The following is a 16,608-nucleotide window of genomic DNA, read 5'->3' on the forward strand; positions in this document are numbered from 1 at the left end:
TGAGCAATTTTCATAATTGGCATAGAATTTGACCATAACATTAACAACCTAGGCCTACTGAAGGCAATAAAATCTAAATTTTAATGGATTCTGCATCATGAAAACCCTGAAATTCTGGCAAGTGGACTATTACCATAACTGCCTATATCTCAGCCCTTTGTTTTCTCTATTACATTCTGGCGTTTAGTTGTCCAGTGGTCCTTCCTGAGACCCAGAGTTATCGAATTGACTGATATTGGATAATAATATATATTTATGTATGCCTACCCCATTTCTCTCATTATTACTAGTATTATTATTGAAGGCAAGACAACACGTCTGTTGTTGAGGTCTGGTGACGCGAGGTTTGTGTGTCAGTCAGCAGAGCAGAGTCTGGCAACCCTAACGTTGACGCGGACTCGGAGCCGGAGCTGCACTGAGGCTTTTACTCTTTGACAGCCAGCGTGGAAAGATGGTGCTGGATTTGGACATGTTTCGAGCCGACAAGGGCGGCGACCCAGAAGCCGTTCGTGAGATCCAGAGAAAGCGATTTAAAGATGTTACTCTGGTGGACAAACTTGTCAACACAGATAGCGAATGGCGAAAATGTATGTGTTTTTAAGTGTCATTTCTCTTGGATGCTAGCAGCACGCTGGCTAACGTGGCTAATGGTGACGTTAGCACAGCTAAATGTAGTGCCATTTCATTTAATCAAAACATTACCATATGGTAACTCTTCAGCTAGTATTGGCCTTTCGTTTCGCTAACTGCCACTTATTTGTTTACTTTTGTCCATCTTGTAAACAACTAAGTTAAGTCACAATTGCCACAGCTAGGCATAGCTACGTTAGCTGGCTGATGTTTCTGTTGAATGAAGCTATACCGGTGCCGGTGCGGTGCGTCATCTGATCTAACGCACAATCTGATGCAATCCTCCTAGTCTAGATGGGAGCATAGTCAACCTTGCCCCTGCGGCTTTACCGGCGTTGGAGGAACTTTACTGCTAGTGCTATATAAGAGTGCAGGAGTTGTCGAATGCAATGTTGAGTGCTTTAGTTACATTAAACTAAGTAACTAACGTTCTTTGTTTCAGTTTGTGTCACATTTTCTCTAGTCTAACCAATGTTAGAGAGTGATGATCATGCAATTGGGGCCGGCCTGTGGCGGTCTGTCATCAAGGTCTTTGCTGTTTCAAGCAGCATCAGCAGCACAGAAGAACCAAATGAAAGCCAAAGATGCTCCAGTCAAGCCACGAATGATTATATTTACATGATAATTGTATTTAATAGGTCGCTTCACTGCAGACAACCTGAACAAGGCCAAGAATCTCTGCAGCAAGAAGATTGGAGAGAAGATGAAGGTGAACAGTGAAGCCATATTTAGGACAGTAGCCAGCTGTCATAATGTGTATACAGTAACTCTACACGCCAGACTGACCTGAGAACTAAATTATTCATTTTCATGTTTTGGGGGGAATGCAGAAGAAGGAGCCTGTTGGAGATGACGATACAATACCCGAAGAAGCGCAGAATCTGGAAGCTCTTACCGGCGAGACATTATCGGTATGTGTGTGTGTGTGTGTGTGTGTGTACTGTAGGAAACTGTAACTGATTGATTTATTTGCAGAATACAGTACATTTCAAGCACAAACTCAATACAAAGACTGTTAACTGTGAGTGGACGACCCAATCGAAACGAAAGCATTACACTTGTTTACTAGAGGGTCCACCATGTTCAATTCATCAAAACATTTAGAGACGTACAAATAGACACTTCCATATAGTCAAAGAACAGAACAGGAATTCATCATAAAGGAAGAAAAAAGGGAAAAGAAACATATACAGTGAGGGGAAAAAGGGGGGGGCGGTGGGGGGGATTCAGATTTTACGGGGGCCAGTTTCGAATTGCAGCCGTCCGTAGGTGCCCTTTGAGAGCGGTTTTGAAGGAGTCAAGGGATTCACATGTCTTAATGACTGTTGTTGGTAGGGCGTTCCACATTTTGGTGGCATAGGAGCGAAAATAATTTAGTCCCTCGTTTGTGCCGAACTTAGAGACTGCAGTCAGGTCTGCATGCCAGATACTAGCTATTGATCCACATTCCAAAGAAACATCGCTGCCATGAACTTTTCAGGCTCAACTAAAGAGATTCTTTGTCCACTCCCAATGTTGTAAACGTTTGTTTCTCTCTCATGTGCCACAGGAGCTGACCGTCACCCAGATCAAGCAGGTGCGCGCGCTGGTGGACGAGGCGGTGCAGAAAACCGACAGTGAAAGGATAAAGCTGGAGGCGGAGCGCTTTGAGTACCAGCGAGAGATCGGTAACCTCCTGCATCCCACTGTACCCATCAGCAACGATGAGGTCAGTTGGCCTGCATAATTCACTGTTGCACCAAAGTATATGTAGGCTCAGAGTGGCTCACAACCTCAGCCTGATGACCTAAACAAAAAGTGTAATATCTCCCTCGGATTATGGGGGTATCCCCTTTGGCTTAGTGGTTTAAGATGTTTGCTTTTCACGTGGGAATCTGTGGGAGACCTGTGTTCGAATCCAACTGGGAGTTGCATAATAGTCATGTAAATTGTAAAGGCTTGGCTTGTATTTTGTTTGCATTGCCTGTTGTTGTGGTCCAGTGTTAGGACAGTTTACTTTGTTTTCATTCCTTTTTAGAGGTTATTACAGACAAGCATTTCAGTCAAAAACAGTTCCATTTTTAGTTCCAGTGTTAGGACAGTTATCCCCCCCCCCCCCCCCCCCCCCAATGTTGGAAGTTCAGTGTCAAACTTGATTGTCCTGCAAAGCTAATTTGATTTGAAGTGAAAGCAAGCACAGCAATGTTAGATTGCTCTCCTCTGCCATCACCAAATAAATAAATCAAATAAAATCCCAAAGCGGGTCGATGATCGAGATAATTGTATGTATAGCATTACAGGTTGGGACCAGAAAACATTTGAAACAAGCTGAAAAACACTAAAGGCTTTGGCTATAAATGTCATATTATTGTTATCAAAACATTAGGATTTTTCATCTATATAAAAATCCCTGTCTGTAGTTGCTCTCTCTCATCGCTTCTTTTCCATAACCCATTTTGGGGCGGGAACCCCTTTTGGTGTTAGCATTATGTTATGCTTTAGCTATTGAAAAATAGCAGATCTACAAGCTCATAGCGCGCCACCGAGTGGCGCGCTACGAGCATGTAGGTCTGCTATTTTTGAAAAATCGAAGAACGACTGACACAGAAACATAGCTTTTTCAGAAAACTGTCAGGATGTAGAAGACATTTCTAGAATGTGATCTCAGGTCAAAATGGGTTTTAAGTTCTAACCTCCCCTATGGCCTGTTGTTTTGCGACGTCAGGACGCAGACAACATCGTGGAGCGTACCTGGGGAGACTGCAGCGTGCAGAAGAAGTACTCCCACGTTGACCTGGTGGTCATGATCGACGGTTTCGACGGAGAGAAAGGAGCCGTCGTGGCTGGCAGCAGAGGCTACTTCCTGAAGGTAAGGCTTTAGCGCGCGACGTGCGCTCCCCACTGGCTGCAGCAGGCGTTCATGTCAAATGGAGGGTATGGGCCTGGGCCGTGGCTCAGCGGTCCAGGCACCTCGGCTGGTAATCCAGTCTGGCAGTGTGGCCGCGGGTTCGACTCCCGATCCCGACGGCCTTTACTGTATGTCACCCCCCCCCCCCCCCCCCATCTCTCTCTCTCCATTTCCTGTCTGCCTACTGTCTGTCCCTCCATAAAAAATTAAATAAAATAAAGGCGAAAGCCACAAAAAGAAACCCATTTAAATAGAGGGTATGCACATGTCAACGTCAATCCCGGACGTTATGCGGGATGCATTATACTGGTGACAAAATTCACGTGACTTGGTGTCAACTTCCGGAACTCGCATGAATGCAGAGTGCAGACCAGCCTCTCGTCTTTAGCGTAAATAAAAAAAGAACGTTTTTGCTACGCCCCAAAACAAAGGCGGGTTGTGTCATTGGACAGCCTACGTACTTTCCTTAACACATTGAGTACGCCAACGTGCATCAAAATAAAGGCCGCTATAGTGCCAGAGTAGTCTGATCGCATTTACTCTGAAAGCCAAGAACCGGAAATACTTTCTTAAAAAAGTTGACTTGACAAAGTGAGCTCATAATCCCCGATCATCTTAATATATTTATATAAACTCCAAAAAGCGTTCATATTTTGCGGGAGAGACGGATGAGGAGCAGAAATGCAGCGCCAGCATATCGATCCATTCATCACCACGGAGAGCGCCCTGGATGAGGAGATACGAGTCATTCTTTCCGCCGCGCTAACATGGGAGTCAATGACAAGCTAATACTTGCACAGAGCGTTAGCATACGGCAAGCGAAAAGCGAAATGCCAAAAAAAAAAATTGGAATAATTCTGATTATTATTATCTCGCCCCGCGTCGTTTGGACGTCGCTAGGACGTCCACAGACGTCTAAGGTATTACTCGTTTCTGATCCTTATGACGTTTCCAGACGTGTTTTGTACAGAATGTGTTTTAATGGAAGCACTCTGAGCCCCCCCCACCACACGTATAAACGGTACTTTTTGGCCAGAAAGGGTTTTTGTTTCACCGGAAAATATTCTCTATGAGGCAATTCTCTGGGCAATATCGGTAGAGGGTGCAGCCGAGTAACAAAGTATTATTTTTCCGGTGGAAATAAAATCCCCTTGCATGTGGTGGGGGGGGCTCAGAGTGCTCCCACTAAGGAAAGTAGGCTTTCTAATGACACAACCCGCCTTTGTTTTGGCGAGTAGCGAAAACGTTATTTTTATTTACGCTAAAGACGAGAGGCTGGGTCTGCATTTATGCGAGCGGCGGAAGTTGAGAGTAACATAGCTCTAAATGCATCGCATTAGAGCTATGGACCAGAGCTAGTCTTGGCGATTAAAAGTTTACAAAAAATTCACATTGGACCACAACTGAACTCACCTGTTGGTGGCGATATGTTAACCACTTAAACCCCATAATCCGTATTCGGGGGAAAACATTAGCCCGAAAACAGCAGATCTGTGTATGTGTTCAACACTGTGCGTTGTGAGCTTGTAGATGGGCTATTTTCAGCAAAGTTATATAATGTAGAGAGATAACGGAATACACTATCATAAAGAGAAACCCATGGGACTCCACTAAACAACATATGGGGTTTGTGTGGTTAACCCATTCTGACCTGAGATCAGATTCATACAAGGTTTCCACTGGACACACACTGGTCTGATGAACCCATTCTGACCTGAGATCAGATTCTAAAAATGTCAGTCGTTCTTCGATTTTTCAAAAAATAGCAGACCTACAAGCTCGTAGCGCGCCACTCGGTGGCGCGCTACGAGCTTGTAGATCTGCTATTTTTCAATAGCTAAAGCATAACATGATGCCAACACCAAAATGGGCGCCCGGTCAGAATGGGTTAATAGGCCTGTTTTTAAGAAAAAGACTGTATATAACATGATGAATACATAAAAATCACACTCGTGTGAAGTGAGGGGCACTAATATATTAAAGTCTAACACATTAGGTGATGATTGTAATGGTGATGCAAAACAAACGGTACCAACACAAACATTACATTCTCTTTAGGCATTTAATGTTTGTTAGGGACAAGATAGGTTGAAAAGTGGTCCTTTAATGGCATTTAATGTTTGTGTTAGGGACAAGATGACATGCATTTTCCCTTCATTATCAATGGGGTTTTTAAAACAAACATTAAACCTGTATATAGGAGGGGCTAGCGCCCCTCAGAAATAGAGAATGGAAGATGCATCCTACGATGTGTGAAGGCGAGGTGAACTGTGATGTCGGGAGTGTGTGTGTGTGTGTGTGTGTGTATGTGTGTGTGTGCGCTACGCGGGAGATGCGTTAACTCCTCGATTGCCGCGGACGCCCGAGGGACATCGGCACGCATTCTTGCGAGCACACACACACACACACACACACACACACACACACACACACACACACACACACATACTGTACATGCATTGCTTCAACTCTCCCCTTGTGTGTGTTGTGTGTGTGCACTGCAGGGCCCTCTGGTTTTCCTGGAGCAGGCTCTGATCAACTACGCCCTCAGGGTCCTCCACGCTAAGAACTACACCCCTCTCTACACGCCCTTCTTCATGAGGAAGGAGGTCATGCAGGAGGTGGCCCAGCTGAGCCAGTTTGATGATGAACTTTACAAGGTACTGGGATGTTCGATCAATTTGACGTTGTTCGACCGGGGCTGACCGAGTTGTTGTGGTCAATCTTGTCTGGAGTTAATGCTGTTGGTACTATATAATATTCAGAGTATTGTGTGCTGACAATTTAGCTTATTATCTAAATAACATACATGTTAGCATTTGTGGTCAAGGATACAGTACGTACATCTAAATTACAAACTACCGGTAGTAACCAAACATACATCGGTATCTTTTATCTAGCATTTATCAAGTTAGGCCGGTGCCTAAGTCAGAACCCTGACTTATCAAGTTAGGCCGGTGCCTAAGTCAGAACCCTGACTTATCAAGTTAGGCCGGTGCCTAAGTCAGAACCCTGACTTATCAAGTTAGGCCGGTGCCTAAGTCAGAACCCTGACTTATCAAGTTAGGCCGGTGCCTAAGTCAGAACCCTGACTTATCAAGTTAGGCCGGTGCCTAAGTCAGAACCCTGACTTATCAAGTTAGGCCGGTGCCTAAGTCAGAACCCTGACTTATCAAGTTAGGCCGGTGCCTAAGTCAGAACCCTGACTTATCAAGTTAGGCCGGTGCCTAAGTCAGAACCCTGACTTATCAAGTTAGGCCGGTGCCTAAGTCAGAACCCTGACTTATCAAGTTAGGCCGGTGCCTAAGTCAGAACCCTGACTTATCAAGTTAGGCCGGTGCCTAAGTCAGAACCCTGACTTATCAAGTTAGGCCGGTGCCTAAGTCAGAACCCTGACTTATCAAGTTAGGCCGGTGCCTAAGTCAGAACCCTGACTTATCAAGTTAGGCCGGTGCCTAAGTCAGAACCCTGACTTATCAAGTTAGGCCGGTGCCTAAGTCAGAACCCTGACTTATCAAGTTAGGCCGGTGCCTAAGTCAGAACCCTGACTTATCAAGTTAGGCCGGTGCCTAAGTCAGAACCCTGACTTATCAAGTTAGGCCGGTGCCTAAGTCAGAACCCTGACTTATCAAGTTAGGCCGGTGCCTAAGTCAGAACCCTGACTTATCAAGTTAGGCCGGTGCCTAAGTCAGAACCCTGACTTATCAAGTTAGGCCGGTGCCTAAGTCAGAACCCTGACTTATCAAGTTAGGCCGGTGCCTAAGTCAGAACCCTGACTTATCAAGTTAGGCCGGTGCCTAAGTCAGAACCCTGACTTATCAAGTTAGGCCGGTGCCTAAGTCAGAACCCTGACTTATCAAGTTAGGCCGGTGCCTAAGTCAGAACCCTGACTTATCAAGTTAGGCCGGTGCCTAAGTCAGAACCCTGACTTATCAAGTTAGGCCGGTGCCTAAGTCAGAACCCTGACTTATCAAGTTAGGCCGGTGCCTAAGTCAGAACCCTGACTTATCAAGTTAGGCCGGTGCCTAAGTCAGAACCCTGACTTATCAAGTTAGGCCGGTGCCTAAGTCAGAACCCTGACTTATCAAGTTAGGCCGGTGCCTAAGTCAGAACCCTGACTTATCAAGTTAGGCCGGTGCCTAAGTCAGAACCCTGACTCCACTGAGTTCTGCTGAGTGCAGGAGACGAGGTCATCCCTACCCAACTTTTCACAGCAAGCTGGTGATGCATGCGGCCGCTCACCAGAGTTTATCATCATCAAAGGCGACGGTGGCTCAGGGGTAGAGTGGCCGGACTGGAACCGCAAGGTTGCCAGTTCGAAACCCGGGCTCGCCCAGAGTTGGTGTCAAAAGTGTCCTTTTTTTTTGTGATCAAGTTTTTTATTTGATTTTTTGTTAGAAGAAAGAAAGAAAAGGGGTTTCTTTCCCCCACCCCACCCTCCCACCCCACAGGTTGAACAGCGAAACAGATACAGGGTTACAATACATCACAAGATAAATAATCATAATAATAATAATAATAAATAAGGCGAGACAGATATATTACAATTGGAAAAATCTAATTAAAAAGGAGAAAATACAACAGTTATCAAGGACGTTGGCATGTTTTAAGTTTTTCTAGTGCTGTGGATAAGACATCAAGTGTGTTTTCTTGTGCCCCATTGGATGGAGCTATAGAGAGTTCCAGAGAGATCATGTCCATTAGTGAGAGGATCCATTGTGAGGTCTTAAGTTTATGGGGAGGTTTCCATCTTAGGACGAGCAGTTTTTTTGCAGCTGTCAGCCCTAAGAGCAGGAGTCTTCTACGTGGCATTGTCAATGTTAACCCAATCGCTGAATCATCATTCAACAAGAAAATATTAGGCAAGAGGGGAATTGTAGTTCCCATTACCTCAGATAGTACTTCTGAAACTCTAGACCAAAAACGATTGACATCTAGACACTCCCACATCATGTGCATGTATGTTCCCAGTTTGTTATTGTTGCATAGGGTGCAAATGGGTGTCGTACAGAGCTGGAGTTGGAGTGTCAAAAGTGTCCTTGAGCAAGACACTGAACCCCTAATAGCTCCTGATGTGCTGGTTGGTGCCTTGCATGGTTTCCGCCGCCATCGGTGTATGAATGTGTGTGTGTGTGAGTGGGTGAATGTAATGCACAATCTATGTAAAGCGCTGGATAAAGGCGCTATATAAATGCACCATGTACCTTTTTTTTGGCGTGCCGCGGGTTTGACTCCCGATCCCGACGGCCTTTTCCGTGTGTCTTCCGCCCCGTCTCTCGCTCCCCATTTCCTGTCGGACTATACTTTACTTTCATCCTATCAATAAGAGCAGAACAAATGTATATCTTAAAAAAAAAAAGAAAGGTAGGAAAATGATTAAACCGCTATAAGTACTCCACGTTCCGCCCCCCAGGTGATCGGGAAGAGCAGCGAGAAGTCGGAGGACGGCGCCACCGACGAGAAGTACCTCATCGCCACCTCCGAGCAGCCCATCGCCGCCTTCCTGCGGGAGGAGTGGCTGAAGCCGGAGGACCTGCCCATCCGCTACGCCGGCTTCTCCACCTGCTTCCGGCAGGAGGTGGGCTCCCACGGCAGAGACACCCGCGGCATCTTCAGGGTGCACCAGTTCGAAAAGGTCAGCCCATCATCGTCGGCCAGAGCTCCTTTGGCCAAAACGTTTGAGACGTACCGTACCGTATACCAGTGTTTCCCAACCTTTTTCAGGTCAAGGGACCCCCCAAATTGACACTAATTTGCCCCGCGGACCCCCCCCTCCATTTGAAAAAGACATGCCAGGGACCCCCATCATAAGACAAGATTTTTACGGCTCTAGCAGTGATTATCAACACGTTTAATTTCAAGGACCCCCCATTTTGGCATGCGTTAGTCTACGGACCCCCCATTTTTAGAATCTGATCTCAGGTCAGAATGGGTTAAGGTGTCTTACTGGTAAGTTTTGTACATGCTGTTCCATGGAATAGCGTGTGACATTTTTTAGCATAACGTCCCAAACAAACACGGCATGGTGTTCCACAAGGGAGAGATATTCACTCTTTGAAATAAGATAAATAAATAAATAATTTTTATTTATTTTTTAAGTGAGACACATTTACTGTTGGTGTCGAATTATTGTTGTAAGTGTTTAAATTCCAGCAGTCTGTGTTTTCACATCCACATTGTCTGTTGAAGTCTTCGAGTAGAACATGACATGAATAATTCCAATAATTATTGTCGCTTCATTTTCAGATTGAGCAATTTGTGTACGCCTCGCCGCACGACAACAAGTCATGGGAGATGTTCGACGAGATGATTGGGACGGCAGAAGAGTTCTACCAGTCGTTAGGAATCCCGTATCGTATCGTCAACATCGTCTCTGGTAGGTGTTACAACGCGCACGCACGTCGTACACACACACAACCACATGAGTGATTACTGAAAAACGCTCTGGATTAAGAGTGTCTGCTAGGCCCAGGCGGTGGCGTAACCGTCTGGGCACCCGACTGGTAATCCAGTCGCAGTGTGGCCGCGGGTTCGACTCCCGAGCTCCCGACACGGCCTTTACTGCATGTCATCCCCCCCCCCCCCATCTCTCTCTCCCGTTTCCTGTCAGCCTACTGTCTGTCCCTTCAAAAAAACCAATAAAAAAAAGGCGTAAGCCACAAAGAAATATATAAAAAAAAGAGTGTCTGCTAAATGCCTAAATTGTAGTATGTAAATGGGGATTAACCCATTTTGGGCGGGGACCCCTTTTGGTGTTTACGTTACATTATGTTATGCTTTAGCTATTGGAAAATAGCAGACCTACAAGCTCGTAGCGCGCCACTCGGTGGCGCGCTATGAGCTTGTAGGTCTGCTATAGGTCTGCTATATGAGCTTGTAGATCTGTTTTTGAAAAATCTAAAGAACGACTGACATTGGCTTTTTCAGAAAACTGTCAAACAGACTTTTTCAAACAGACATTTTGTAGAATCTGATCTCGGGTTAAAATGGATTAAGCTAAGACCATCCTCACGTGTTTCCTTTTTAGGGGCCCTAAATCACGCGGCCAGTAAGAAGCTGGACCTGGAGGCCTGGTTTCCTGCCTCCGGTGCTTTCAGGGAGCTAGTGTCCTGTTCCAACTGCCTCGACTATCAGGCCAGACGCCTCCGCATTCGCTACGGACAGACCAAGAAGATGATGGACAAGGTGAGACCCCCCCATTTCTCCAGGGCCTTTACTTCCAAGAAGACCTCTACCGTTGGAAACCCCAAAAAAACCCCCGAATTGTTCTTGTTTAGTGTTGTTGAATAGTGAAATGCACATCAGATTTTGGCGCATTGGCTATTCAAAAAATAGAAGATGTACAAGCTCACAGCATGTCTCTTTGTGCATCTGTTATTTCGTGAAGAATCGTGAAAGTGTGCGTGTGAAAGTTCACACACACTTTCACGGTAGTTCACACCGGTAGTTCACTGTGAACTATACCGAACTACCGGTTTAGAAGGTGTTAACAGGCATTTGTAGTATCGGCCTGACTCGGCTTCAGGGTTAACGGAGTTAACCAAAAGGCAAAGAAAGTTTGCACGCTCTCTACATACTCTTGATTCCATGTATATGTCGCGTTTTGGAACGGGATGTGTAAATGTGAATGCTGACGAAGGCACCAGGGACGGCGACTCCGTGGGGGCGTGGCGGGGCTCGAGCCCCCCCATGATGAATTATACCTGAATATGTAGAGTAGGCCTACAGTATATCCTACAGTATATATATCCTACAGTATATTCTACAGTATGTATATCCTACAGTATATTCGACTATCGGTTCGTACCGGTTGGGGGCTTAGCGGTGGGGAGGAGGGGCGCCCCCCCCCCATAACTATTATAAAAACATTTAGTCTCTGGAAGGCACTGTAATGCTCAAATGTTTGTCACAAACAATAAAATCAGAGACTACAGTATGGTTGTCACAGTAGAACAAAAATGTTTTTTTTTTAGTTTCCATTATGCATTTTGAAAATTCCCTCTTTCTTTTCTTTTCAAAATCTTTTTATTCAAGTTTTTGTGACAAACCCAGGGGCAAGTATTCAACGGACGTATCAAAATATGAAAATTAAAAATTAAACTCAATCCCCTATCCCACCCAACCCCCCACCCACAATCCCAAGGATAGTCGGAAAGACAGTCAAAATTAAATGCATATATCTATATACACGAAATACATGCATACATAATTACAAAAATAAAAAAATAATGCAGATTTTTTTTATAGCAGAGCAGATTTAGTTTCTGTTGTGGTTTGGCGTTGGCCGAGGCATAGGCACAGCACACTACAGTTTGTGTGTTGTGGTAGAATGTCATAATAAACGGACCCCAGCAGGTCTTGTAAAACTTTCTTCCCAGAGCCGGCAATTGAAAACCTTATAACATCTCCCAACTCGAGACAGGACATTATTATATCAGCGAAGCCACTGACGGAGCACGGGGCAGGGGCAGTAGGTACATCCTTCCATTTGAGCAGAATGGCACACCTAGCGAGCAATAATAAAAAAAAATCCCTTCCTTGATGCATGTCGTACACATAGGCGGAGTTTGTGCACATGCTGAACGCCACCATGTGCGCCACCACGCGCGTGATGTGCGCCATCCTGGAGAACTACCAGACCGAGGAAGGCATCACCATTCCAGAGAAGCTCAGGGACTTCATGCCTCCTGGTAAGCTACACTTAACCCATTCTGACCTGAGATCAGATTCATACGAGGTTTCCACTGGACACACACTGGTCTGATTAACCCATTCTGACCTGAGATCGGATTTTTCAAAAATAGCAGACCTACAAGCTCGTAGCGCGCCACTCGGTGGCATGGTATGAGCTTGTAGATCTGCTGTAATGACCTCAAGACTATAAAGGAATAAACTCAATTTAAACAGTGAAATGAGACGGCTGGGGAAAGCAACATTGAAGATTTAAAGCGCATTCGACAGGGTTGGGGCTGCCTGCAAGCACATTTCAGAACAGTGGAATCCCTGACCATTAACCCATTTTGTGCGCGAACCCTATTGAAAAATAGCAGATCTACAAGCTCATAGCGCGCCACCGAGTGGCGCGCTATGAACTTGTAGGTCTGCTATTTCGTTGAAAATGTGCCTCAAATCTTTCCGAAAATTGTCATTATTTAGAAGACTTTTTTTATTTTACGCCAGGCCTGAATGGATTAACCCATTCTGACCTGAGATCAGATTCATACGAGGTTTCCACTGGACACACACTGGTCTGATGAACCCATTCTGACCTGAGATCAGATTCTAAAAATGTCAGTCGTTCTTCGATTTTTCAAAAATAGCAGACCTACAAGCTCGTAGCGCGCCACTCGGTGGCGCGCTATGAGCTTGTAGGTCTGCTATTTTTCAATAGCTAAAGCATAACATGATGCTAACACCAAAATGGGTTCCCGTTCAGAATGGGTTAAACACGGGCAGATGCAAAGATACGGTCTACCATTCAATGTTAATGGAAGCCAGCGACAAAGACGATGCAAAGACGCAATGATGCACGTCGCTGCTCCAAATGATGCTCCCATTCGCCTTCCCATGGATGGGAAATAAGTTAAAAAGGTTATCCGATGGAAGCGTGGAGTTGCACAGTTGTGTTGCAAATTATGCAATACAGAATTCACATGTCACTGCAGGTCTGCAGCACGTCAAGCTCCTCCTTAGCGTCAGCTAGCGTGGGAGCTAACGATTGTCTAGCTATGGTCCATAGCGTTAGGAGGAGTTCTCTTTAACACTGTTGTACTTTTAGCTCTGGTCCATAGTGTTAGGAGTTCTTACGCTATGGTACATTTGATCCTTTCCCCAATCCACTCATGAAAAATTACAAAAACTTATTTTGTTTATGTCACAATCCCTTTTAATTACAATTAATTTCTAATATGCCAAATAGAATTATGCTCTTTGTGTGGGGGGATTTTTCAGCGTTCTATCAGGCCTTGTGCATTCCCATGGTGTTCAGGCTGTTTGTGTCACTGGTGGCATTCCTTTGTAGTTTGTTTGCAAGTCTCCACTTTTGTAAAAGGGTTGATTGTGCAATATAGTTGTTGCGCAACCATGCCACTAATTAAAGGGATAGTTCAGAATGTTTAACACTAAATTCAAAATGGTGAACTATCCCTTTTAAAGACTAAAGGTAAAACTGCATGACATCTGCTTTTAAAACTTTCAGATGATAGACTGCTTTCAAATGGCATTATGTTATGCTTTAGCTATTGCAAAATAGCAGATCTACAAGCTCAGGTCTGCTATTTTTTGGAAACCACAATTGGAAACAGACTTGTGTGGTACTTTGCCTGAAGGGGACAGTTTTGTTCTTCTCGTCCCACTCCTCCAGGTATGACGGAGACGATTAAGTTTGTGAAGGCCGCCCCCATTGACCAGGAGATGTCCAAGAAGGCGAAGAAACAGGACGGAGGAGGAAAGAAGAAGAAGGGAGGAGAAGGCCTGCAGGACGGAGTGGAGAACATGTCCGTCAATGACTCTTAAACTCTGCCATATGCTGTGCTATTTCACTGACCTCACAGATAGAGATGGGTAAACTAAAACTGATCCCAAGTCTGCACTCAAGAGGGGTTATCTCCACCCCAGAGTGTTGACTGGCCTCATTCATCTCAGCTGTTCCTTATTATCCTGATTGAACCACACGTGAACACACCTGTTCTCAAAGCTGCCTACATAAACCTTTTCTATGCCTGATTTAAACGTGGTTGTGTGCCGCTTGTCGCACCAAAAATGGTAGATTGTGTAACGTGCTGTGAGTTTGTAGATCAGCTATTTTCGGTTCACAACCCAAGTATGAATCAGGCATACATGTCTTCATTTATACTTTGTCACCATGTTGCTCAACAGTAGTTACGAAAGTTTCTACTTGACATTTTTTGAATGAATGTCAGGTGAAAATGAGACCCAGTAATAATGCCTGCATCTGTTGAACAAGCTTTAGATTCATAACTGAAGATATATTTCCAATGGCACTTGGATCTAAGTGAAGGTTAACTGGCTATAATTCAAAGTATATCCTTACTAGGTAGGTATTTGAAAGTGTCTGTTTTGGGCCTCCAATAATCGGCAATTGTTGCTTGTTGTCACTGTTAACAAAATAATTGTGGAGAGCAATTATCACTGTAAAGTTTAAACAAAAATAAATATGGAGAACATGTGAACAAATTGTCTTGTGTGCATTTGGCTTCAGGGAGAAGCCAAATGTACGCATCAATTGGTCTAGCTTCTTTTTTTTTTTTACCCTAGTATTCAGTGGTTCTCTGAGAAAAGGAATTGTCTGTTGAATTGCTGTGTAATTTCTGTCCTGGAAAGCGGTTAATACATGTGAATAATCAAAGTAAGCTAAATGCCGAAGGGATGAAGAGCCACTTATTTATTACTCTGCAACTCCTGGACATCTGCATTTACCAAGAGAATCCAACAGAGGGTGCAATAGATTACAACGTTGGGGCGACAGCGATGCATTCATGTGACTTTTAAAACAAAGATAGAACGGGAGAGGTAGTCAAAAATGTCCCCCTTTTTACTTAGCCGCGGGTGTTCATTGGTCGTCTGGACACCCTAAGGCAGGGTTGGGCAACTTTGACGATGGAGAGGGCCACTATATTTCCACATTGCATACAGGTCGGAGCAAAAATAGCCAATCTACAAGCTCAAAACGCAGTGTAATTAAAGTGGGTCATGTTTGGAATTGTAACAGCTGAAATAAATAATATCAGTGTTGCGATATTAGCCTGACGCCGGCCACACTAAGTGAAGGTGGGGGCAGCATGTACTTTACTTGTTTATTTAGACTCGACAGAGCATATTAATGAACAGTACATTAAAAATGTAGCGTAAATACACCGGATTTAGCAGGAAGGCTATTTTCCATCCGTAGTCCCCGGACATTGAACACTAAACAAAACTGACATTAGACGAGAGGACACCATACACAAACATAATGCATTTCAAAACACAGTAAAATGTGGCCCCTGGGCCCCCAGTTGCCCATGTATGGGTCCTCAGAGATACTAACCGAATGTAGCCAAATGTTTTTCTTTTCCTTCTATTAACCAACTTGAACTAGCCAGCATTCACCAAAAGCTTACAACAGGCTTGCATGAGCTTGTAGTAGATGTGCATGGCCATTATGGCCAAGAGATTCAGTCGAATTTCAGTGTAGAGGGGGGAAAAAAAGATCACAGGTAGCAGTGGCCGAACGGTTTGCGGAGCGGTCTTGATATCGGAAGGTTGCTAGTTCGTATCCTCCGGACCGGCACGTTGAAATTACCACCGCTGCCCTTGGACAAGGCATTGAACCTCTATCATGACATGTTCTAGTCTATGAGCAGGGCCTGGCTGTCAACAAGTTCTTGAGCTTAGTCCAGTTACCATGGGTAAACATAGTACCTTTCCTTTCCTTTTTACCAAGTATTGAGGGTTTAAGTGGTTAAATGGCCTTAGAATAGATACACATGAGCAAAACGAACTGTCAATATTTAGTCCTAGAGCTCTGATGACTACTGGTGGGCTTCGGTCTTCACATCCTGTTGATTTCAATCTGATTTGGACAGCTTCTCTGTGACTTTCACTGAGATGTTTCTTTCAAATGGTATTGCCATTTGATTGATTGAAATATTTTTACAAATATTACAGTTTGCAGAATTACAGTACATTTCAAGCACAAACGCAATAGCCTACAAAGGCTGTTAACTGTGAGTGGACGACCCAATTAAGCATTACACTTGGGTCCACCATGTTCAATTCAAAACATTTAGAGACGAACAAATAGACACTTCTATATAGTCAAAGAACAGAACAGGAATTCATCATAAAGGAGGTAAAAAGGGAAAAGAAAGATATACAGTGTCAGTGAGGGGAAAAAGGGGTGGGCGGTGGGGGGGATTCAGATTTGAACCAAGTATTTATGATTATTTTTATTAATGTAGGCCTATACCAAATACAGTACACAAAATGAAATTATTTCGTATTATCTACTACGATGAATGATATAGGCCTACTGGTTTATTTAGTGGGCAAATGTAGTGGAACATGTTTTTGAATTCTGAATTTCTTGA

At 44.4% G+C, this 16,608-nt stretch overlaps 1 protein-coding gene across 1 annotated transcript; it reads left to right on the forward strand.

Annotated features, from left to right (window-relative positions):
• The first annotated feature begins 401 nt into the window (after positions 1-401).
• LOC308315924 (serine--tRNA ligase, cytoplasmic) lies at positions 402-14,785 on the forward strand. The gene is made up of 11 exons (XM_080764197.1): positions 402-587; positions 1,269-1,339; positions 1,461-1,541; positions 2,180-2,338; positions 3,335-3,478; positions 6,022-6,177; positions 8,931-9,152; positions 9,764-9,893; positions 10,545-10,702; positions 12,078-12,207; positions 13,881-14,785. The coding sequence occupies exons 1-11, from the start codon at positions 452-454 to the stop codon at positions 14,030-14,032; spliced, it is 1,539 nt and encodes a 512-aa protein (XP_080620323.1). The 5' UTR covers positions 402-451; the 3' UTR covers positions 14,033-14,785.
• Positions 14,786-16,608: the final 1,823 nt, after the last annotated feature.

This window comes from Protomyctophum bolini (genome assembly GCF_963924005.1).
Source record: "Protomyctophum bolini genome assembly, chromosome: 5".
Taxonomy (NCBI): Eukaryota; Metazoa; Chordata; class Actinopteri; order Myctophiformes; family Myctophidae; genus Protomyctophum; species Protomyctophum bolini.

What these genes read in the sequence shown, in the direction of transcription:
- LOC308315924 (XM_080764197.1), top strand. Translation starts at nt 452, where the DNA reads ATGGTGCTGGATTTGGACATGTTTCGAGCCGACAAGGGCGGCGACCCA. An exon ending in TTACCGGCGAGACATTATCG is followed by an intron (nt 1,542 to 2,179) that starts GTATGTGTGTGT and finishes CATGTGCCACAG; the next exon opens with GAGCTGACCGTCACCCAGAT. An exon ending in GGGTGCACCAGTTCGAAAAG is followed by an intron (nt 9,153 to 9,763) that starts GTCAGCCCATCA and finishes CTTCATTTTCAG; the next exon opens with ATTGAGCAATTTGTGTACGC.